A 26,108-nucleotide genomic window follows, 5' to 3' on the forward strand; every position below is an offset into this window, starting at 1 on the left:
TAACTTTTATGTAGATTTGGGAAAGGAGAGTATTTTTTTCAAGGTATTTTCTTCTAACTGTAATAAAGATAATGTTTCTTTTCACTTAACAGTAACCACAACAACACATTAACTTTAAATTCCAATCACAAAAGTGAAATCTTAGAAAAGCATCCTCATGGCATACTAATTTTACTCCATTCATAGTCCTTGTGTCGTGAGAAGCTAACACAGATGCTTGTGTCTAGTATATATCGGTCTGGAAGCAATTGCCCTGCATGTCGGGGCAAATGCCCAGGAAGAATGATAGAAACTGAAGCGAAACCACAGACATACAGTAATGCATGTTATTGTTTAAGCATATTAGTATCAATACTACACATCGTGTTTGGCTGTTACAGCCAAGGTCACTCAAAGCAAGCTCAAAGGGATGCTCTGGAGGGGTCCGCAGGCAACGCTAGGTGCAAAAGCAGACTGAAATGGCAAATGCTGTGTCCTAACACGAGCAGGGAAGGGTTTTGGGCTTCTTGACTGGAATGTAAATATTTAAGCATTTGGCTAGTTTCAAATAGAGTAAAAATATTATTTTGTTTGCCCTTACAGTGAGTGAGGGATTCACTTCCAAGAGGCAATCCTAGGGTAGCTGGATGCTCTTACTTTCAAATAGCACTTTCCTTCTCTATTAGAAATGACTCAAATAAGAGCTGTAATGATAGAAAGAAGTAGCCGGAAAGGCAAGGGGGGGCGGGGAGGCCTTCAGTTATAGTCACAGTCATTCAAGGGCTTTACACCTGGCAAGAAGTAGCCTATCTTTGTTTACACCGACTGAAGTCCCCAGGAGAACACAGCACACAGAATCCACAGGAAGGATCTGGTCATACTTTTCCAAGTAGTTTAGTTTTCAAAAACCCACCTTCCCTAAAGGGAAAAAACACCTTGAGAACCAATTAGTGGTATAAAGGGCCAGGAGAAAAAGACTGAGCTCCAGCAGAAAGATTATTCTGTTGATTTCAGGTAAAATCCTGGGGCCAGATGCTAAAGCCCATGTTCCCCATGCTTATCTCCCCTTTGCCCGGGGGGATACGGAGTCTGTTACATTTGTATCTTCGGAACGGGGGCAGGAACAAAGTCTCAAAATAACTTTTGTAAAACATAATCCTGAAGCACAGAACAGGTGGCAGTTTTCTGAGGAGTAACAGTGGATTATTGGAACAGCAGAAGGAGAATAGAAAAATTCTTTTTTCCTACTTAATCAGATTTCTTGTGAGCGGTGCTTAGGCCTCTATCCGCTACACTGGGAAAAGTAAACAAGACAAATGGATACTGAACATTCACAATAAGGCCAAATTCATGATTGATGCCTCTTACTGTTTAAGATCAGCTATAAATATGCTGTCCAGTGGTTTTTAATGGTGTGACTGTCTGACTCAGCAGACCAACATCAGGAAAGAAATTTACATAAATGGAAAGTGAAATCTTTCTGCAAGAAACAGGACCGTTAGAAACTGCTTAGGTAAGGAGATGCTCACTTTCACAAACATGGATATACATATTAAACCAGCTCTCCAATATCTGCTTGAGCGTAAGTTATTGCCCATAAAAAAGCTAAGATGTTTGCTTTTAATTTCCAAAAATTCATTTCAGTTTCAATTTTACTTGGAATAAATTCTGCAAATAGAGCTGTCATCGGGCATAAGAAGAGTAATATTAAGCTGATGTCCACAAACATGACCAAGACTCATCCTCAAACACGGCGCGTGCTTAGATGGCTTGGCTAAGAATGACAAGCCTGATATAAGATAATTCCAGGGCAACGGGCCCTGATCTCTAAGAATATGAACTGATCGGGAAGAAAGAGCCTTCATCTCAGGGCCGCATAGCACAGGGTCTGAAGTCAGACTGCCCGGGTTCAAATCTTCGTTAGGCAGTTCCTGGCTGTGTGACGACAGGCACCCGGGCGCCATGTGGAGAGGCACCAGCCACTGCAGTCTGCAATTCCCATTTCATGACCTGACATGGTAACACTCGGTGCGAATGTAGAGTAAAATTAGAGAAGCCACCTAAGGTACTGTTTATGCTGTCCAGCATATATCTGCATTAAGGACAATGAATGCTACTTGCTGCTGTTGCTACTTTCACTCTTACTTGCCTTCTGCTCCTGGTTCTGCGTTTCTGAGCCAGATTGGGGAGTTCGATAGGTTGGATGATGGGCCTGAATTCTTTACCCTTCTCTGCACCCACATGTTGCCACAACTTCATCACGGGTGGACTGTATTTTCTCATACCTTGGGTTGACTTTGGATTCAGCCATATGACTTCTTTTGGCCTGTGTGTGTGTGTGTGCGCGCGCGTGTGTGGTGACTGTGAGCCATTTGGATCCCAGAACTTATGAGGCTTCACCCAGGGCTGTGGGCCTCTGACAACTCAGCATAAGGCAAACGTGCTGCAGCTAGCCCGCTGGTCCCAGACACCGGGGATGTGGGGAGCACAGTCAGACGTGTCAACCTATGGGGTGACAGGGAGACACTAGCCTGAATCTGAATCCCTCCAGCTGCCCTGCAGAGTCTTGAGGGTCATGAGGGAAATAAAGGCTTACTGATGTATGTTATTAAAATTTTGTTATGTATTATACAACAAAAGCTAACCGATCCAAGGAGTGCATTAAAGAATTGTCTATCCACGGTGCACTTCTCATCACCCAAGGTAAAAGACATTAGCTCAGTGTCTGTGTCTGAGCGGAAAGTGATAGGGTGAGCTGAAGAAGAAAAATGCTGCAACAAAGCCAGGATTCTAGGGCTAGGGCTGCTCCCATAAACCCTAATTAGGCCTTCTTGGGTTTTGTGTGGGAGATGGCACGTATTATTAATATCAAGAATACTTAAAAGTGGCTAACATTTATTGCAAGTTTATCATAGGCACTGTGCTGGGCACTTTATATATATTGTCTCTTTTTGTCCTCACAAGAGCACCAAGAGGTAGGCACTATTAATTTTACTCTTTTTACAAATGAGAAAACTGATGCATACCGAGGACAAGTAACCTGCCTACACTGACAGAGGGTGATGGTAGCTAAGGCAGGATTCAAACTCAGGACGTCTCATTGTCAAGCATGAGCTGATGACGAGATCAAACATGTTTCCCTCTGTATCACTTCACTGCTTTAATCACACTGTCTTTGTTACTTTATTTAATCCTCAGAAACCCTGTGGATTAAGTATTACTTATTTTCCCCAGTCTACAGATGAGGAAATGGAAATATAGTAGGTCAAGTTCCTTGCTAGCAGGTGGAGGAGTTGGACTTGAACATAGGCCGTCTAGTTAACTATACATTACACTATGTTAACAGCTCTGATCACATTTCCAATCCAATGTGCAAGGGCAGAATCATGCTCTTTGCTTTTTTTGAGGGGAGGGGAGGGCAAAATTTATAAGCTTCTCCAAGTTCAAAGGGAAACATGCATTCCCAGCATCATGGTTATCTTCAAGTGTATAAAATGTGATAAATGGCCTTTAGCTTACAGTACAATCACTCACAGGCTCCACTGAGCTCTCCTTGCAAGTGCAATTTTCTTATTTGCTGCCTCTACATTGACTTATTGTTTTTAGTTCCTATTTTCCTGATTGTGTCTTTCTAGGTTCAAGTCTGTCAGGTTACAAATTCAGAGTAATTCTAACAGAGGAGTAAAAAGAATGCAACAAAGAATACTAATCATGATGGGTTTGTAGAACATTCTCCAGGAAATGAAACTGACCACTGCAAGTCTGAGGAGAGACCACCGTTGCCCAGATGTGTTCACCCACACCTTTCCTCACTGCGCAGGAGGGCCTGGGTGGTCTCACGCCTCACACGCTTTCTCCATCCAGTCCTCGAGCACAAGAGCCGCGCCTCTAAGTACCTTCACACTGATGTGGAAACACCATTCCTACCCACCTTAAAAGCAGCACCTCCATGGATGACGGATTTGATAAAAATCCCCAAGTCTGTTCCAGTCTCTCGAGACTTGTTCCCTTTCAAGCTCACTCCAAGACCAGCAGAGCCAGAGTCATTCAGGGGGATCTCAAAGGTGAGCTGATCCGTTGTTTCTGGAGAGAGAGCGTGGCAGTCAGGTTCTCCTTTCTGTTGGGGAAATGCACATGAAAAGAGTGGAGGGAAGAAAGCAGATTAATATTTTTACACTCACATGGCCAAACACACATGCATTTGGTAAGACAGGGTGACTGGATTTCTAACAGCTGGATTTCTGCTCCTGTTGGGCAAAGGGTGGTCTTTCATGGAGCAGAGGAAGAGTTTTGGGGAATGAAATTTGGTGATGGGCAATAGAGAGGATCCTTTGGCAAGGCAGAGCCATGTCATTGGAAACACCCCATGAGTATTTGGAAATTCAGTAGAATATTCTCAATAATTAAGGAGGCCGGGCATTCAACTTTGGGAATCTTGGGTACCAGAAAAGCCCTTAGAGGTAGTGTGGTTGTAACACCTTCGTTTTACAGATGAAGAAACAGAGCTTCATGTAGAAGTATGATAAAATTTTGAAGAAATAGCTGGCTTATATATTTTAAAACATATCTTTTACCATGAAAGCAATGCTATTGAGAAAGATTGTCAATAGGAAACAGAACATTGAAAAAATACAATGTTATTTTAAAGTTAGAGAGATGTGGCTTATAAAGGACATCACTGAATTAAATTTTACTTTGTCAAAACTCAGGACTTACACATGCTTCTTTGGGTAGTATAACTGACTGGCAATCCATTTTTGAGCCTAAACAAAAATGATAATACACAACAAATATTCATGTCCTCTTTGACAACTGACACCTACCCACAAGAATAGCTGTTCTCAAAAAATACAGAGTATGGTGGAAAAGGCACACTTAGGGTTCAGGTATCCAGGGAGAAGCCCCTGGTTAACCATAGTTGGTCCCCAGTGTTTTCAAATATGCACTAGTGGTAACAGGATAGTGCTGTGCACGTGATAAACTTTGCAGGTGCCCTTCTATATCCCTCCCAAGCTTGCAGAAAGGTGAAACTCTGCCACAGGGTTTAAAATTTGAAAATGAGATAGCCCTGGAAACCATCAACTCATTCGAGGTCGGTAGTTCCTTCCTCTCTATAATTATGTCTACAGACTCTCTTCTTAAGGTCACTCTGAGGGACTCTTATGTAAAATTACGTATTTTGAAAATTACTGTGAATGTCTGAATGTCAGTCACAAAATAACAACTGTAAAACCAGAGGTAGCAAGGAACCTATAATTAAAACAAGATTAGGAGGTCTGATCATAGCCAGATCCACTGGCGTGGCATTTTCAACTCCTACCAAAATAGAGAAAACCCATGTCTAACTTTAAAGAAATACTTCCTTCATTTAATTTCCTTGTAAATGAAATTAGCTGTAAAGATTTTGACAATAGGTAGTTTCAAAGAAATGAAACTTTATTGCTTAATATGATAAACCTATTTCAGGTTAACTCTTTTAACTAACTCATTTTATTATCTTAGAAAAATCCCATTATTTGATTTAAACTAGCTGTCTTTCTTTTCCATTGGAATACCAGAATTAAATACTAAATGTCTATTATTAGCCTTCATCTTTGTCTTTCCAAAATGCCCTATTTGGAATCCATAATATTTCATAATCATTTATGTTCCCAGGCCTCTCTGGGATTTGGTTAACTTAAGTCTAATAAAGTTCTACTGAATTAAAGTATAAATTAAAGAACAGCTGTTCTTGCTAGAAGTTTGTGAACGACAAAGACTAGAAAGCTGCTCTGGATTTTTATCTACAGAGACAAAGAGACATGAGGGCAAGCTTTGCTTGAGTGATACCTGCCAATCACTTAATTCTATAATCAAATCCATTTTCTCTTGGTCACTGCTTAACCCTTAATAAGATCAACAACCACCATGTGTACTAACAGCTTTCATTTAGTACATAAATGGTAAAAACAAAATGGAAATCAGGTGACAGTCTGGTTATCCTTTCATTTTAAACTTAAGATTTATCTTTTTTAAGTCCCTGATATCAGAGAGTCAAATACAACAAAACAAACTATGCTAACAGGGACTGAGGTTCTACTCACATATTGATATACTTACTCTTTACATCAAGCCTTTGGGGATTATCAGGCCCATTTACAGATGAGGAAACTGAGGTGCTCAGCAGTCCGTAAACACTGTGTGTGCACATGTGTAAGTGCTGTGCGTGCACACATGTAACTACCGTGTATGCATGTGTGTAAGTGCCATGTGCTACCTCTGATTTTATAGTTATTTTGTGACTGACATTCAGACATTCACAGTAATTTTCAAAATACATAATTTTACATAAGAGTCCCTCAGAGTGGCCTTAAGAAGAGAGTGTGAATATCATGTGTGCATGTAAGTACCATGTGTGCACGTGTGTAAGTACCATGTGTGCATGTGTGTAGGTACCAGGTGTGCATGTGTGTAAGTACCATGTGTGCATGTGTGTAAGTACCATGTGTGCATGTGTGTAGGTATCAGGTGTGCATGTGTGTAAGTACCATGTGTGCATGTGTGTAAGTACCAGGTGTGCATGTGTGTAAGTACCAGGTGTGCATGTGTGTAGGTACCAGGTGTGCATGTGTGTAGGTACCAGGTGTGCATGTGTGTGGGTACCATGTGTGCATGTGTGTAGGTACCAGGTGTGCATGTGTGTAAGTACCATGTGTGCATGTGTGTAAGTACCATGTGTGCATGTGTGTAACTAGCAGGTGTGCATGTGTGTAGGTACCAGGTGTGCATGTGTGTAGGTACCAGGTGTGCATGTGTGTGGGTACCATGTGTGCATGTGTGTAAGTACCATGTGTGCATGTGTGTAGGTACCAGGTGTGCATGTGTGTAAGTACCGTGTGTGCATGTGTGTAAGTACCATGTGTGCATGTGTGTAAGTACCACGTGTGCATGTGTGTAAGTACCATGTGTGCATGTGTGTAGGTACCAGGTGTGCATGTGTGTAAGTACCATGTGTGCATGTGTGTAAGTACCATGTGTGCATGTGTGTAGGTATCAGGTGTGCATGTGTGTAAGTACCGTGTGTGCATGTGTGTAAGTACCAGGTGTGCATGTGTGTGGGTACCATGTGCGTCAGCATCACGCCTCCCGTCCAGAAGCCCTGCCAGTGCTGCAGCTTTGTGGAGCCCAGGCAGCGTGGCTCCTGGGCCGGACTCCGCTGCTATCCAAAGTCTCAGCTCCTGTGAACCACCCAAAAATTCCAAGGCAGATTCCTCCAGCGACAGTCAAGATGCCCGCAATTTCACAATCTCCACTCAATTACAGTTACGTTTTATATCTTTCTTATGCTATATCAGGCTCAAGCCATAATTAGTGGTCTCTAAAAACAGCGAACTTCCCCATGGCGGAGGAAGCCATTACAGTAGTTAACACAGCCATTTCCCCTGTTAGAAATAAACGTCCCTTTACCTAATGTACGAAAAATCAATATGCTGAATGCCTTCCTCCAATAACTTTGGCTCAACTAGTAACTCTGAAAATTAAACTCGGATCTTGCCACACAGCATTTTGGAGCAGGGTGGAAAGAGGTATAAAGTCCTCACAAGGGCCCGCAACGTAGGACCTCAGTGACAGGATGAGCCCAAAGGCAGTGGCGCATCGAGGCCTCTGGCTCTCCCTGGCTTCCTGGTTTCCGACAAGAGCTTTGCCCACAGTGCCCAGGAGCATCCCTTGCTTTTTCCACCCAAGACATCCAGTGGGAAAAAATCTAAGGAGGCAAGCCTGGCACAGTAAGAGAAATCCCGTACATTTCATTTGTTTTTGTCTTTTCATTGTATCTTATACTTTGCCACTAGAAGCCATGTCCCAGATTCAAAGTCCTTGAGGTTCCTAGAGCTGGGCCCAGGATGGAGGCTCAGGTGCCTGAACTGCATGTGCCTAGGTCTAATGTCCTAGCACCTGCCCTGGGCCAGCCATACAGCATCTTCAATTTAGGCTTTCTCAGCCTCAGCACCACTGATATTTAGGACCTGATAACTCTTTGTCGTCAGGGACTGTCTTACGTATTGTAGGATATTTAGCAGAATCCTGGCTACTACCCACTAGATGCCGGTAGTTGCTCCTTCCCCAGTTGTGACAACCAAAAAAACCTTTAGACATTGCCAAATGTCTCCTGGGGTTAAAATCACCTCCAGTTGAGAACCATGGCCCTGAATCAACAATTGCCAGATGTTAAGGTCCCCAGGATCCAGAGAGGCATTAGGACTGGAGAACGGCCTGTCCATATGTTCCCAAGTCCCAGGAGGGGGTGGCAGTAAAAACCCCTTCAATTGACTAGGTCTCACGCTCATAGGTTCATGACTGACCACTTAGTTGGTTAAAATAAACTACTAGGGAATTCTGTACTTAGGTATGTCTGGTTTTACAGCTGCTAATTTTCCAGAGGCAGAAATGTGATCTTTGTGGCATGAACAGAGTAGGAAAAGCGATATTAAATTTATTGGTACATCTGCAAAATACTACCTTTTAGTTACATAAGAATTCAGAAGGAAAATGCAGCCTAGCAAGTGGTGTTTGTCAGGTTAGCCATGCTTACATGTGTGTTTATTAGGTTAGTCATGCTTACACGTATGTTGTTTTACACTCTTATTTATTAAGAATCACAGAATTATATGAAATAGTGCTGTCATGAAGACTTTTAGTCATGTAAAAATATGGCATGAAATTAAGCACAAAGCCTTATGTGTACAGTATATTTCAATTATGTAACATATATACTTTTTAGACCTATTCATCTGCCTATTACCTACCTGCCCCCATCCCACCTCATCTATTTCTATAGAGAAAAGCTTGGTTATCTAATGGCACTGCAATATGGACCATTCTTATGCAGTAGTATATATAAGTAGTATATATGCTATATATATTCTTTTAAAACTACATATAATACATAATATGCATACATCGCCTATAAACATATGTAGGTGTACGTGCCTAGCATATTTAAAGCTCCTCTTAGAGTCGCCAATGAGCTCCATCGTGCTAAGTAGGACGGTCAGTCCTCGCCTTTCGCCTGTCCTGTTCTGTAGAAGTATTAGACTCAGCCGCTGAAGACCCTCCCTCTCGAAATACCCCTCTTGGTGCCGCGACATGACTCGTTCATGGTTCGCCTTCTGCCTTACCGTCCGCTCCTTTTAATCCCCTTTGCAGATTCTCTCTCATCTCGCCAACCCCCAAACACTAGAATGTCCTAGGAATCAATAATCCGACCTTTGATTTTCCTCTTCCGTCCTCACTAAGGGACTTCATCTAATGTCATGGTTTTAATGATCATTTACACACTTGTGAGTCACAAACTCCTATCTCCACCGCTCTTTCCTAAACTACAAACTGTTGATCGCAGTTTCCTAGTGATCAACTCCATTAGGATTTTTACCCTGAAATGACCACAGTCAAAGAGATCGTCCCTTAAATCGGTTCCTCCTGAACAAGTTAATGGCAATTGTGTTCTTCCAGACATTCAAGCAAGGGACCTCAATGTCACTGTTGAATTCTTCTCATCTCCCACGACATCCAACCCCTCAGCAACTCCCGCAGGCTCTGCCTTAAACACACACAGGTCCTTCCACCCTCACCGCCTCGGCCGCTGCCGCTCACCCGGTCCCCTCTGTAGCAGCCTCCTTCCTGCCCGCTGGCTTCCACTTTTCTCCTCTCCAGGCTACTCCTCAACACAGCAGCGAGTGGTCCCAGTAAACCAAATACTCAAAGCCTTCAGTGACTTCCCACCTCGTCTGGAGCAAGACCCAGTCCTTAACAGTGTCCTGTACACCCTGCAGGAGCTGAGCGCCCTGGCTGCTCTCTGCCCACATCTCCTATGACTCCCCCTGCATCTGCCCCATTGGTCTCCCTGCTTTTCTCAATACCACCTGTGTGTTCTGCCCCAAGGCCTTTGCATCCCCTCTTCCCTCTGCTCTGAATGCTCCTCCCCTACATTCCTGCAGACCTCCTTCCCTCACTTCCTCGATTCTCTGTTTCACTACCAATTCATCGGTGAGGTGTTCCCTGACCATTCGGTTTAAAATTGCTTTAAGGGCCTCCAGCACCACCCTCCCCATGTCCAATACTCTGCTTTATTTTTCTCTGAAGCATTTATCACACACTGTACTTGCTTATTTTTAAATACTGTCTCTTGAATGCAGTAAGTTTTATATTGCTCTGATTTTTCCCCCACGAACAAATCACTAGTGTTTAAAACAGTACCAGATTCGAAAAAAGGGCACTGGATAATTATTTGTTGAAATAATTAATATATAAGTAAGTGCCTAACACTGTGTGTGTGTGTGTGTGTATAAATCTGTGAATGTGTATTTGTGGGATTGTACATATATTCATGCAAATGAATAAATTGCTGGCACCACACTTAATTCCTACTAATCCAGATTTCATTAATTTAAATCTTTATACAAACTAGTTTTTACATTAAAATAATAAAGTATCACAGTTATAAGGAACCTTAAAAGTAATCTAGTCCAATTTCCCTTTTCATACCATATTTGTTGCTCCTGGGAGAGATAATAACCCAGTTCAGCTTCAACATCAAGTCCTCAGGGAAGGCACCATGATGTGTCATAGCTACCAATCTGTGATAGACACTGGACTATTCATGACTTTAAATTGCACCATGTACCTCAATCGTAAGTGAACACTGCAAACAGCAACACTCATGGTATATTTCATCAAGTTTGGGAAGCACTGTGATCACGTCCCCAAAGCTACATTATCTATCTGCTTACCTGTCTCTCTGTCTGTCTTCCCAGGCATACACAGATATATGTGCACACACACATAGACAAGAGTCTCATGAGCAAATACCCCAAGTGAAGTGGATTCTAGTAGTTTCTAAGCTATTTTATTTTTTAAAAGCTTTAGTCACAACCCACTGCATTGACTAATGGATCATAGTTTTCAATCTGGAAAACACTGCACTGATGTACATATAGGTATTATCTTTATTAGATAAAAAAGAAATAAATGCAAAACCAAATGGTGAGAAAAATGTTAATTTCTTTTCTTTTTTAATTTTTATAACCCATTTTAATGCTTCACCCCATCCATCCCCAGCCTTAAGTACCCCGTTACTGTTTTCTAGGCAAATGTCCTCCAAGTTCTTATAGCTATTATTCTGTTAGTGCCATAATTCCATATGCTTTCCTTCTCCCTCCCACTCACTTATTTCTTTCCCTATTTCTCCATTCTCTTATTTTGTTCTCTGTAATACCATTTCTACACCTAAGCATGATAATAACCTGTCATGGTTGGAATTCAGGAATGAGACTTACCCATTCTGACCTAGTGACAAGAGTTAATCTTTGTAAACCATAGTCATTCAACAAATTTTATCGAGCATCTACTATGCACTAACCACTGCAATGTGCAATGGCCCACCTATATAGAACATAACCGCCAAATAGTTTATTGAACAGCATGGGAGGACCTTTCAGTTTTAGACACAGTATAATCTGAGAGGAAAAAACAGACTTTAAGAACAGGAAAGAGGAAACAGAGGAATCTACATAGTTGGACCTTGCCAGATATTCTAACCATTTTTATCAAACAAATATCAAAAGTAATTACTTGGCGTGACAGGAGGAAAGAGAGGCAGGAAGACGGATGACTAGGGAGACATCTATATTATTAGCTTAAGAGTGTTCCAAATGGGGCCGTTTCTGGAATCACAAATGTTCTTGTGTTGCAAAGCAGTGCTTGATTCACGCATGCAAGCGGTAGTCCCTGGCTTCCCAAACCCCGGGGGAATCCACCAGCCCGCAGGGCCAGTGTTCAGTTTCCCAGAAGCCCAGGCCAGACCTGAAAGCATCCATGCTGAACCTTTTATGGCCCTCATTTCATTAAATGCTGTGTTCTTGGCTCAGCACGAGTAAGCTCTGGATGCCTTTGCCTTGCCTCCCAAATGTGTAATTAGTCTGTGTTATGAGCGGTTTACTTTATGCAAGACTCATGTTTCACATGCAATCATTTTGTCAATTATGAAAACTCAAACAAAAGGGCTTTAAGGAAAAAAAGAGAATACTTTAAAATACATATATAAAGCAAAAGCCATACCTGGCAATTGTGCCAGGATAGTTTATAATAAGCTTATCTGCTGTTAACTTTTGTTAACTAGGTAAATTCTAAGGAATTTAAGGTGATGAAACTTTTGTTACAGCTAAATAAATTTTCACAACAGTGAAAGGATAAGACACCTGCAAGACACTTAATTTTCTGAAAATTTTTAATCTTCTAAAAAAGCATGAGTAGCTATTATAAACATGAAAGCTTTTTTGCCAATTGGATTATAGAAAATTCAAAATGTGGATATCACCCTAGAGTGGGGATCAGAAGAGGCTCATTCCAACAGCTGGGAAACATTTTATTTTAGATTATATTTTTCAGAGAGTAAAGAAAAGAAGACAATGAGAGATGAGCGGGCACATGCAAATGTAAATGGTAATCTGGGGATGATCACTGTAATAAATGGTAAAAGACTTTCCCACCACTGCTGCTAATACAGAGATGAAATCTGCAGAACTCATGGTGATTTACAAGTGGATAGATTATCTTTTAAAGTCTTTTGTCTTCTGGACAATATAGACAAATTACCAAAAAGCAGCAGAGATCATAGCAAAGATAAGTTTTTAAAAATCTACTGAATTATACTACAGGTTGTTGAGAATTAACCCAAAGCTCAATATTACACATCAATCATATAGAAAAGAAAAATATAAGTTAGTGTTGCAATAAGTAGGAGAAAAGTTTCATAGAGCTACATGTGAGTCGCACTTGTATTTACTTTTAAAAATATATATATTTTTATTGATTTCAGAAAGAAGAAGAGAGAGGGGGAGAGAGAGAGAGAAACATCTTTGATGAGAGAGTCATTGATCAGCTGCCTCCTGCAGGCTCCCTACTGGGGATGGAGCCCGCAACCCGGGCATGAGCCCTGACGGGAAATTGAACTGCGATCTCCTGGATCCTAGGTCGATGCTCAACCACTGAGCCACACAGGCCGGGCGGTATTTACTTTTAATGGATAAAAATTTTTAATGTAGATTTCTTATAGTTAGCTCAATAATGAATACCTTAAATATAATTCTTTATGTGATCCCCTTAAGTACACATTTATTCATTTTAACCAAAGATCTGAATGAAGAAAATCCTATAAAATGTTTGCAGTTGAGATACTTACCTTTTTCATGGTTTTTTGAAAGGAGTAGAAGGCGGAAAGAACTGAAAGCAGGAGCTGATCTCTGGCTGAATTTATCAGAAAACAATTTTCTTTAAGTAAAAAATTAATCTAATACCAGGAAACAAATGTCAAAAAGTGGCCATTCTTTCTTGCCTGTCCAATCTAAAAGTACCTTAATTTAATACAAAGTCAGAGATGAAAACTAACAAAAGTAAAGTAAGTAAGAGTAAAGATTCCTATAGCAACCTTTCCCCCTCCTACTTACAGTGCACATACTTGAAAGATCAGCAAATTCAACAGTTTAGTGACACTGGCAACTTTTTTCCTTTTCAGATAAAGATTAAATAAATGAACATAATATTTTGTCATTAAAAGTAATATAAATGGATATTTTATATTCATACAGCATGGAATTTCTTAAAACTAGTCTGCTTTGTTAATATGGAGAAACAGCAGGTCTTTATGTTCTGTGTTTACGTCTTTCTACTAAAAGTGGATTAGAGAAATCATATTACAAATGTCTTAAATATGTTATAGGCAATAATTTAGTGGTTAAACACAAGAATACATGCCTTTATATGAATGCCAGATCCAAGGACAAACAATATGATTGTAATGATTTACTGATCTAAAAAGGAGGCACAATGGATCTGATTCTAAGAGGAATAGATCTATTTGAGAAGCTGGGTTCTTTCCAATGTCTTTGAGATCATAAGTATTTTGTCTGCCAGGCTACCTGCATGTAACACCTTTAAAAGACAATGCAAATATCAAGGAAAAAAACTAAACATAAATAAAAGTACATAGCCTCATGGAAGGAAACACACCGGTCATGGTGTCTGTTCCACCCACAGCCCAGCTCCCTGCTTAGGAGGGGTGGTGCTGAGGAAATTGGAGGTGCCCTCTGACCCCACCACAGTCAGTCCATGGGCTGCGGGGTGCTTCCTGAGGAAGTCTGGCCTGAGACTGTGCCCAATTAGAGCAGGTTTCAGAAGCCAATGAGGCCAACCAAACTGGGTCCCCATAGCACATGGGTCCATCTAAGGTCTCACCCAGGATCACAGCATTGCATGTAAGGAAAAAAATGAGGGTTTCTGTGATGAAACATTCTAGGGAAAAGGTCTCTTTATTTTGGGACTTCTCAGTGCTTTTAAAAGGTTAATACAATGAGGAGTCCGCAACCCAAAGAGGGCCCTCATCTGACCATGACGGTACCCTGACCTTGGACTTCCAGCCACCAGAACTATGAGAACTAAGCTGCTGTTGTTTATAAGCTATGAGTTATAGCAGCTCAAACAGACTAACACACCATCTTATAGTCTGAACTTCCCAGTGGCTTCTGGATCTGAAATATTTTCCCAAGGTAGAGGAAGTAGGTAACCCAATTCTGGGAAGATCTTTCCTCCCACATCTCTGCACTGCTCCTGCCAAGTTCTTGAGAAAGATTGTTCAGGAGGCCCCAGAGCCCTAAATAACTGGCTTGAACTATTGAATATTGCCTATCAGTTTACACTCTTCTTCAGTGTTCACCTTCTGAATGCTCCTCTGCCTTGCCGTAATGTACATAGGAAAGCAGGACAAGGGTAAGGGAGCAATTTCTATGGCCTTAATTCCTGTAAAATCAGTGTGTAATTACAAGAAGTTTAAAAGTTCAGCACACTTCCAATCAATATTTCCCTAGATGTATGTTGCATAGGACTTTTTTCCCCCCTGAACTAATGGATCTTAATTTTCCAACAAAGTCAAGCTTCAAAGACCAAACAAGGACTATCTCAGTTCAGTTCCTACCTAAGGAATTAAATAAAAAAAAATAACCCAACACAGCTCCAGTTTTACTTGCTGATACATGAAAAAGGAAAGACTCGTCTAAGCACAATGAGCGAACAAATCTTTCTACTTAAGCATTTTCCTGATGGTACAGACCTACAATTTTCATGATTCTTAATGAAATCATACATAAGGAAAAGTCTATTTCCTATGTATGTGTGTATATCAAATATAGAAATTGTTTTCGTCTCAAAAGGAATTTTACAGTGAAGGTTTAATGGAATGAAATACTTTCTACTTAGTTTTTCCAAACACCCTGACTTTGCCTCTCAGCATGTAAGACACCTCTTCCTTCCCCGATGTTATCAGTGGGAAAACACTTTGCATTCCTCTGAGCTCCCATTTCAGTTTATTTTCCCCATTCTTGTGATTCTCATCACTTTCTATTTTTACAGCTATTTGCTGGCCTGTCTATCTAACTCCACTGCACCATTGTGATCCCATCACAGGCAGGAATTATGTTTAATTCAACTTTGAATCCAGTTTGGCTTCCAGTAGGATGCATATGTGTAATAAATATTTGTTCTAGTGTGACTTCATAAATTATTTTGTTGACACTTCTCTGCCACAGTGCCCTTCTTGAAATAATAGCCTAAAAAGACCAAAAAAGTAACAGTTGTATATCTTACATCTGATCTAGAAAATTGTAATTTTAACATTTCTACTTTATATGTTCTAGCATATTTGATTACATGGCAATACAATTAATTACTTAAATGTTAGAAAAAGCTTCTCTTACTTTTTAGATGGGATTCTCTCTACCTAAAAATCATTCTCTCCCTCCTCCCACTTTGATACCCACTGGCAAACTCTTACTTAGCTATCAAAGTCCATCTTAATTGTCACCTGCTCTCTGTGGCTGGGTCGTCATCTGTGTCTCCTTAGCCTCTCTCTATAATTATATTATAGCACTAATCGCATTGCATTTTGGCTATTTGTTATTACGTAAATCTTTAAGAACTTCATGGCAACAATGACCATTCTACTTATATTTATGCCACTAGCAGCTATTCTAATGCACGCCTGAGGACCAGTGTATACTAAATATTTGTTAAAGAGCATTCCTGACAAGTGCTGCATCAATTAATTCTTCCTTTGTAGCTCAATGTGTGCCATGTTTTCATTAATATTAAAAAATAGTTTAAAAACTGCTAATTAAGTTTCAATGCTTCGTAATATAGATCACCGTCACCATCATCCAATGGAAGTTTAGAGTACCAGGCTGTGCATTTGGGGTATCTACAGCAACAGAATGGTTCCCTTTTCTCATTTTTATAACAGTGCTAAGCTTAATCATGACCTGTTTGCACTTTGATGCCTATGAAGGGCTGAGCTAGGCAAGAAAATAGCTTGCAAATGTTTCTACGAATTCACATTTATTTTGGCTCATCTGATCACCATATCCGCTCTTGAGTTTTGATACGGGGTGGAGTAAATCTGTCATTCACTTCTGCTATATTATGACAGCTGGTACTATTTGGCAACTACCCTGTTCAAATTAACCCTATAAAAACATTTTTTTACATTTCAAATGAAGACTGTGTCTATATCAAAAACAATTGGTTGAAAAGTTTAAAATCACTTATTGAAACAATTCATTTGTTCTAAATAAAACTGAAAAGCAAGTAAACTAAAAATAGCTTTGATGCCCCCCCCCAAAAAAAACTAAACTGGGCACTACTTGGTCACAAACACCAATTAAAACTCTCTTAATATATTTGGTATCTCTTCACCTTTGTCTTTTCAAAATCACTGCACATTAGGCTCAGGTAACCCAGATTGTTTTTTATACTGTGTTTGACCTGATAGAAGCTCAAAGTCATAATGAAATATGTTAATGCCTGGCCGGGAGACACCTGACCAGTTACGTTTTGGTTCGGGCCATCCTTAACGCCAGCCTTGTCTCGGGGGACACAGAGTCTATCCCATTATTTCAGCCACATCAAAAGGAGGGCATGGGCTAAGCAAATCTGTGTGATTTACCAAGGCAGCCGTATTTCAGTGATACAAAGCAAGCCGTCTAGTGCTTAATGGGGACCGTATGTTCGGTTATTTCTTTTCCCGTTACACTGAACGAAAATCCAACGTACTTAAGAACAAGCTGAGAGACATAATAAAAAAGTCAAAAAATTACAGGATTATGAATAAGTGCAAATGATTTTCTAATATGTTGTAACTCAACACAATAGGTAAGTATCAGTTTTAACTATTAGTCAGCGTATCAGTACACTTTGTACTCTGTCTAGATCTCTAACTTCTAACAAAACTATCTGTACTAGTAAAAAATTCAGCTGTACCTTCCTAAGAAATATTAATAGTATTCTAAGAACACTGTGTCTAATCAAAACCCCACTTTCCCCCTAGTATTCTATTAGGATAATTTCCCACATTCTCTTAAAGAAAAACAGATTTGGGAAATAAAAAAAGAAAAAAAAGAATGGTTTTCCTTTTGCTTTCCTCACTCTCTGGTCTGTGGTCATTAATGTCTACTCAATACCACGCTCAGTCATCTGTCTCCCCTGGGACAGTACTTTTCAATTAAACCTTTTATTTCACCCACGAATGCCTGTTCTCATTGACCGCTGCACTTTTTATCTGGGGATTTATGATAATCTAATGCACACCTCCTCACTGGCAGAATGGCCTTCTGAATCCTTATTGTTCTTATACCAGACAGAAGTGAAAAACAAAATTAGCTCCTGCGGAAGACAGGAAGGAAACGGCATTTGTTCAACACAGCAAGAGGCCTTTCACTACCTGCCCGACGGCCTTGACCACTGCGCGGCCCTGGCCTCTCCATGTGCCGGCTGCCCTCGCCGGGCTGCTCAGGCCTGATAAGACCTGCCAACCCCCTTGAGAGTCACTGAGAGCCGAGGGTGAGGGGCAAAGCAATCTGCGGGTTACATTTTCAAAGGTTTGTGAAGGAAGTAAGACATTTACATGCTATCCTATTCTGTTCTGCAAGAAACCCTCGGGTTAAAGAGGAACCTCTGAACGGTTATCTGGCAGCAAAGTCTGGGCTTTTTAAAAAAAGTAAGCGGCTTATGACCCAGTGATTCCACTCCTGGAAATATATCAAAAGAAATCCGAAACACCGATTCGAAAGAATATATGCACCCCCATGTCCATTGCAGTGTTATTTAAATTGCTAAGATTTGGAAGCAGCCCAAGTGCCCATCAGTAGATGAGTGGATAAAAAGCAGTGGGACATTTACACTGTGGAATACTATGCAGCCATAAAAAAGAAGGAAACCTAACCTTTTGCAACAGCATGGATGGACCTGGAGAGTATTATGCTAAGTGAAATAAACCAGTCAGAGAAAGACAAGTATCACATAATTTCATTTACATGTGGGAGCTAATGAACAAAATAAATTAACAAACACAGAAATAGACTCAAAGATACAGACAACAGACTGACAGCTGTCAGAGGGAAGGGGGGTTGGGGGGCTGGGTAGAAAAGGTGAAGGGAGTAAGCAAAAAAAAAAAAAGAAAACAAATCCCACAGACAGACAACAGATTAACAGAGGGAAAGGGGGGGGGCAGGGAAGGTAGAAGAGGGTATAGGGGTTTAAATGGTGATGGGAGGAGACTTGACTTGGGGTGGGGAACACACAATACAGGGTACAGTGATGTACTATAGAACTGTACACCTGAAACCTATATAATTTTATTAACCAATGTCACCCCAATAAATTTGACAAGTAATCCATATACTTTAAAAACAAATAAATAAAATAAAAAAGTAAGCGACTAGCTTGTTTGTATCTATTTTGTCTTTACTTCCTTTCCAAGTAGGATGCACATGATTTGGTTTCTATTTCAGAAGCACACAAATTATAGTGACATGTTATTAACTTAACCACCATGAAAAATTACATATGAATATTTTTTACAACCATACTCAGTTGCGCAGCTGAAAACTAGTGTATTTCTATCTCTTTATGATACAGGGAATAAGTCACTCTTAGGTATATCCTCAAACATGAACAAGTTCAGCAGCCTTCATCTTTGTTTAATTTCCTTGCATGCCTACATAGCACATAAAATTACCAAGTTAATAATTGCATTAATATTTATTTATATGACTTATTTACAACCTGTCTAGTACCAAAGAGGAATTAAAGGGGCCTGTATTAATGATTACATTGAAAATACCTGCCAAGTTTTTAACAAGTTGCTAGTGTTGACACACTCATATTTTCCCAATAAAAGAATCCAGAACCCAGGGATTTTTTTTTTTTTTTTTTCATCAAGGATAGCCAAAACCTTAATGAACAGTGTTTATAATTTATTCACATTTCTTTGTGTGCAACGCAAATTAGCTCTAAATAAACTGACTGTGAAGAAAGACAATTCCTAGTTAGGAAACAGGTTATATGCTGTATGTTTGCCTGTAAACCTGGTTCTTGCAACTTGTACTTTTTTTTTTTTTCCTCTCAAAAGAAATATGGGTGCATTGAGCCTAGGTTTCAATTAGATAACAGGTTTGCTTACTTCGCAGTATCTCTAAGACATGAGAGTAGGTAATGATTTGCATTCTATGGGATGGGCTATATTTAAGAATGTTCTATGGGAAAATACACCTACCCTTCCAATTTAGGAAAGGACGAACACATTTCCTTTTCAGCTGGCTATGGAAGTGAGGTCTCTTATGGTACCCACAGCTGTGGTGGCGTCAGGAGCGGAAGGGCTCCATCCGTGCCTACTAACTACTATGGCAACAAGCACCGCAATGCTGGAGATAAAAAAGGTGGGCATGCGAGAGATATCTGCCGGCGACCTGTTAGCTCTACATTCACTTAGGAGAAGGCATTCTACATCAAATGCTCCCAAGGCATTCTGAAATGTGAAGCAAAGAAGCACTGAGAGGCAGACTCCTGCTGCCCATTTGTATAGTACACAGATCAATCATAATTCAGGCACTCTCTGTATTGAGTGTCATGCCAAGATCTGATGCGCAGAAATTCAGAGAAGAGTATTTTGCATTAGAAAACGATTTAAGAGACCATTTAATTCGATCCCTTCATTTTATAGATAAGTAAACTCTTCTCCTTATTTACTGCCAATTACTTTTTCCTTTGATAATTTAATTTTAGTATTTGTTAGTTTATCACTAACTACACAATCCAACTTCCACTCCCAGTCCCCAATCCAGATTGTAGGTATTGTTGACATAAGAAACGTCCAAACCTATAGAGAATTTTTATGAGTTTATTTGAGCCAAACTGATGACAGTGCCAGGGAGGAAAATCTCCACGGGTTGAGAAAATGCTCCAGAAAATGGCAGTTTTGCAGCTTATTTTATATGTTAGAGAAAAAGTGAGACATAAGGAGGGTTACATGAAATCCATTGGTGGTAGATTAAGGGGGCAGGAGAAAACAAAGCAGGGAAATTTCTAGGATTGGGTAAAAAGTAAAATGAAGAGCTACATACTTCGTTTACATTGGTGGGTGTAGCTCGGTTAATAATTAACATTTACAGCACACAGAGATGGTATTCAGGGAGCAAGATAACAGGAAATTACTCTGAAATTTCAAAGGCATGTTACCTTAGATGCAAAAAGGCAATAGACAAACTCACTTAAGGTAGATATTTGTCAAGGAAGCTTCAGGCCTAGGACGTGCCTACCGGCCAAGACTCACAACCTAAGTGAGCTTAGATAGACAAGTGGCTAAAGAAGTGATACACACACACACACACACACACACAATGAAATATTACTCAGTCAGAAGAATGAAATCTTGCCATCAGCAACAACACGGATGGGTCTAAAGGGTATTATGCTAAGTGAAATAAGTCAGACAGAGAAAGGCAAATATAATATGATTTCAATTATATGCAGAATCTAAAAAACAAAATAAACAAAACAGAAACAAACTCATAGATACAGAGAACATGTGACATTTTGATGGTTGCCAGATGGAAGGGGGTTGGGGGATAGATGAAAAAGGGGAAAGGATTATGATGTACAAATTGCCAATCAGAAACACAGTCATGGGGATACAGAGTACAGTCATTAATACTGTGATAACCATGGATGGCGTCAGATGGGCACTAGGGTGATCGGCGTGATTACTTAGTAAGTTATATAAAGTCTAATCACTATGTTGTGCATCTGAAACTAATATAATATTGTATGTCAACTGTAATTGAAAAATAAAAATATATTAAAAACAAGAGAATGAGCCAGAAATGTCACAGTGCAACTCGCAAGGTTGGGCCTCAAGAGCCTTTGCATCCCATGCATTCGCTGTCCTAAGAATGTCATGTGAGGAAGCCAGACCAGCCTCCTGGAGGGTAAGAAATCACATGAAGGAGAACCAAGTGCCCCATGCAAGAGCCAGCCCCAAGTGACAGCCACGTAAGGGAGGCAAGCTGCGTGAATGAGCCCAAACATAGAACTCGTGAACAGATAACTTATGAACACAGACCTTATAAAAGGGGGCATCAACAGATCTTAAATTCTCATTCAATGGCATTTTATATCATCCCTAGACATGGTCCTATTACGGACCTGCAAATTTTGCTCGCATGAGAGTGTAAAATGTCAACAGTATTAGTACTATAACTAGAATGTCCCTTCCCTCTACTCTCCCTTTTCCTCAGTTTTCCTTCCGCTCTTGCCTCATGCTTCTCTGTTTCCCTAGAAGTGTTTTCTCCCTTTGCTTCTTTGAATCCATCCACAGTCCAGAATCCCACCTCATAAATGAAATTTTTCATGATTTTAAAGCACTTATGGATTTCTTCTTTTTAAAAAATTATTTTTATTGATTTGAGAGAGAAAGATTGATTTGTTGTTCCACTTATTTACACATTCACTGGTTGATTCCTACATGTGCCCTGACTGGGGATCGAACCTGCAACCTTGGTGTATCAAACCTGCTTGCTTGTTTCTATGAGCTACCCGGCCAGGGCCTGGATTTCTTTTTTTTATAGTGAACTTCCAGTTCACTATTAACCTCTCTCAACTTCTTCCTTAAATTGTGCAACTATTTCCCCTCCTATCAGCTTTCGCCGCAGATGGTAGGCACTATGCCATATTCTTATCTTGTTTCTCTAATGGCACTTAGCAATGTCTGTAAGTCCTGACTTAGTACATCTTAAAATACCCAGTGCATGGTACAGCATCTAGCACAAATAAATGTTCAATCAACATTTGATCAGCTAAACTGGAAATAGTAGTAGGTGTTTGATAAATATTTGTTGAACAATCAGGTCCTGTTATCATCAATGTGGACCCAGAAATAGACACGGAGGCCCAAGAAGACAGCTCTGCTGAGTATTAACCTCTCTCTGAGTATCATGGAAGAGGAGCATTTGGTCTCCAGGCCATGGAGAGCAAGCAAGTCACAGCTATGATGTATTGGTTGGGTGTTTTTCCATTTTTGAGTTTTTTTGCTTGTTTGTTTCTGTGAGTTTTTCCCCTTAAGTGGGAAGTCAAGGGTCTAGAGATGAAAAATGTAGCTGCTGGGAAGGAGAGAAGGGGGAGTGTGAGCCCTTTTGTGTCAGGCTGAAAGTTGTAACTCACCTGCAGGGTTTAGTTAAGGCCCACAGTACCATAAATCCAAAGGCATGGGCTCCCACACAGGGTGGCAACAGTAGGTTTACAGTTGTTTGTATAGAAAATAGTACTACAATTAATAAATAATAATACAAGAACGAGCTGTTTTGCGTACTCATAACTGTAAACCTACTTATGTCCTGCCCTGTGTCTGGGTGACAATAGCAGAGGCTTTGTTGTTCTAGGGAGTATTTTTCCCATTCTACTACTATCTCCATCTACCATGTGGCATTATTATGTAATTTAATATAATATACCATTACCTTCCTCTTCATCACCACCCGGCATCTTAGTGTAATGCAGAGATAAATATATTCTGCTAGTGACCAATACCGTGTTGAGTGTTACCCGCTTCCAGAAGGGCAAGATGACAGGTCAGAAGCAAGAAAGGAAAGGAGAGAGGAAGGAAAAGGAGAGAAAGAGGAAACATAAGAAAATTGAAACAACATTTCGAGCTGTTAAACAACGCTTCCTTAGATCCTAAGCCTCCAAGAAATGCAAAGAATTAATTACGGAAAGACTAGTGATAAAAGTCCTACATATAACTCAATAAGTGGTCAGGAAACATAATTGAACTCGTTTGTAATCGAATATCCTGCCATTGGGCGGATTTAAAGAAGGGTAAACTTAAAGAGACATAACAATATTAAGTGTTCTTTTGTCTTTTTAACATTTGTGATAAAACGGTCTTTATTGAAAAGAGAACCAGGGCTTTGGTGGGGCTTTGTTGAGGCAGCCACAGGGATTGAATAGTATGTGATTTGTACTAGGGCATCTTAATTTAAATAATTACAATATCTTAAAGAAAAATGAATCTTAACTCCTTCACTGTTTTATTGTATCTGACAGGTTCAGTAAAAGGGCACCTATTTACTGGTGCATTATGCGTCATACTTTCTGGGCACTCATTAAAAATAATGAGAACATATTTAAAAGTTGTTGCCGGAGAATCTTTGGGGACGGAGCATGGGAAGAGGTAAGTGGCAACAGATTGTTATTTAAGCGTCTATCTCTGTTTTATCAGCCCTCAGGAAAAAAAAAAAGTAGCAATATTAGGCTGATAGTCTTTAATGATAAAGATCACACATTTTCCCGAAAAACAGGCCGATGAAACACGTTCAGACCTCTAAGCGTTACTTTCAAAATCAAGTGGACTGTCGTGGCGGTTTCACATGTGTGGTATTTACTTTGATAACAGCTGGAAAAGTCAACCACAATCAATTAAGGCAGTACCTTTCCCCCTTAATCTTTAAACATCCTTTACAGAATGCATGCATTTCCTTATCTTACACCAGATGTACCTTAGCAAACGCACAGATCACAGGCATAGATGTAATTAAGCAAATCAAGGTCTTCCCCCGAGTTTTGTAACCACCGTCTTACCCAGCTGCGCCGCAGCAACAGCTGGCAGGAGTTACTGGTGACATTTGGCTAACTGGATAAGAAGAAGGGCAGTTTGTGGTTGGTCACGATATTACTTTTTCTGAGCTGTTTAAACATGCATATTCAAAAACTGCTTGGTTTTTTTTTTAGCCTACTCGTAGCCACAGTGGCCACTAATAAGACATATTTCTCATACCATGAGAATACAGATGAATCTCACGGCTCTTCATCCTTAACTTCGCAGGAGAATGTAATTAGGCCCCAATCCCCTGAAATGTCAGGAGAGAAGCTCTTCAGCTTAGGACGCTCCTCCTTGCACCGCTTCCACCCTCCAACAGAACCAGGCTTGTGATAAAGGCCGTTAAGTGTTTCGTTCTGACACCTGGAAGCCATACAACCAGGCAAAATGGCCCGCACTTCCTCCATCTGTTTTAATAATGCTGAACCAGAGCATTTATCATCATCTATTTTACCAAGACTAGATTTTGCTGACAAGGGTTCAGTAAAATTCTTTCAGGTATAAGTACTTCCCAGGGAGTAGCAAATGACTATTAATCCCTCAGCCTTGCGGGTTATTGAACGCATTCAAGAAACTGGCAGAGATTGAGGACCCAGAATCTCTCCTCAGCACAAGCGAGAGAAGGTTATGATGCTTGCTCAGTGCGGTGGAAGTCTTACTGAAAAAATGTTTCTGGTTTTGTACATTTTGTAAATTTCCAATATCTCTGTGCCCCATTTTTCCTATTCAAAAAACAAACAAACAAATGAGAGAAATGGGAGTATCTAAGCACAGTTGATCTGTGATAGTAAATGAGGATCACCTTCTTAGGAGCTTTAAAATCTCTGCCATGAGTTCAACCACAGTATATTTTAATGTAATTTAATATAATGTACTATTACCTTCCTCTTCATCACCACCCGGCATCTTACTGTAATGAAGAAGTAAATATATTCTGTTACTGACCAATACTGTGTTGAGTGTTATCTGCTTCCAGAAGGGCAGGATGACAGGTCAGAAACAAGAAAGGAAAGGAGAGGAAGGAAAAGGAGAGAAAGAGGAAACATAAGAAAATTGAAACAGTATTTTGAGCTGTTAAACAATGCTTCCTTAGATCCTAAGCCTCCAAGAAAGGCAAAGAATTAATTACGGAAAGACCAGTGATAAAAGTCCTTCATATAACTCAATAAGTGGTCAGGAAACAAAGTTGGGTATGGTCCCGTAGGCCGGTGGAGCATGTCTTACCTCATAGCACCCCATGTTGGAGATAAAGGGGAAGGGAGAAGGAAAGCTGGGTAACTGCAAACAAATACCAATAACCCAATCTTTTAAGCTTCCTTATAAATACCTCCCTTTGGTAAGTGTCTAAATCTACAAGTTACAAGGTGGCACGTAACAAATTTGGAGCACAATCAAATTGAGTGTGAAAATTTTAAAGCACAATCGAGTGGGCCTGAAAAAGTCAAGTACAATTGAGTTCGCCTAAATGAATCAGGTGTAATTGAGTTGAGTAACTGGATTGTGCTCGGCACTGGCCCTTGGCCAAAATGAGGGCACGTGGCCAAAGAGACACGGGGCTTAACTTTTTCACAGAATATTTTTCACAGAGCAAGAAATTGTTTGCAGAATAGAAAGATACAGTTGAAAATGTGATTACTGAAGGTAGTCAACTCTAGTCACTAAGTTACCCTATAGTCCTTATGCTATTTATAATGGAACCACTATTCCAATGGTCCTCAGCCTTGAGTGAGCCTCAGAACTATCTGGAGGGCTTGTTCAAACATCTCTTTGAGCCCCACTCCTAGAGTGTTCCCATTTCTTTGGTCTGGAGGGGGCCTGAGAATTTGCACGTGTAAGAAGGCCCCAGGTGATACTATACTGCTGGTCTAAGACCACACTTTGAGAACTACTGTTTTAACAAGTTATTGTGGCCAAGACTGAAGCATTAAAAAATACTCTTAATACTTTAAAAATACCTCTAATATTTTAAAATGTGAGGTAATAATACTTTCCTATATCTTTACAAGTAGAATGTACTAGATTCTGCAAATATTCTGATAATTTAAACTACCTAAATTGTCATTTACATTCAGTACTAACTACCCCTATCCTCTCTGTCTTATGTAGCTGTAATTAA

The 26,108-nt window shown here is 40.1% G+C and overlaps 1 protein-coding gene across 1 annotated transcript in view; it reads right to left on the reverse strand.

Annotated features, from left to right (window-relative positions):
* Positions 1 to 26,108, reverse strand: part of PARD3B (par-3 family cell polarity regulator beta) — an 852,378-nt gene that overhangs the window by 359,243 nt on the left and 467,027 nt on the right. The window contains exon 11 of the mRNA XM_087819630.1: positions 3,911 to 4,096. Within this exon, the coding sequence (XP_087675756.1) occupies positions 3,911 to 4,096 (186 nt within the window). The remainder of the gene's footprint in view (positions 1 to 3,910; positions 4,097 to 26,108) is intronic.

The sequence above is a fragment of the Miniopterus natalensis genome, chromosome 8 (assembly GCF_054644295.1).
Source record: "Miniopterus natalensis isolate mMinNat1 chromosome 8, mMinNat1.hap1, whole genome shotgun sequence".
Lineage (NCBI taxonomy): Eukaryota > Metazoa > Chordata > Mammalia > Chiroptera > Miniopteridae > Miniopterus > Miniopterus natalensis.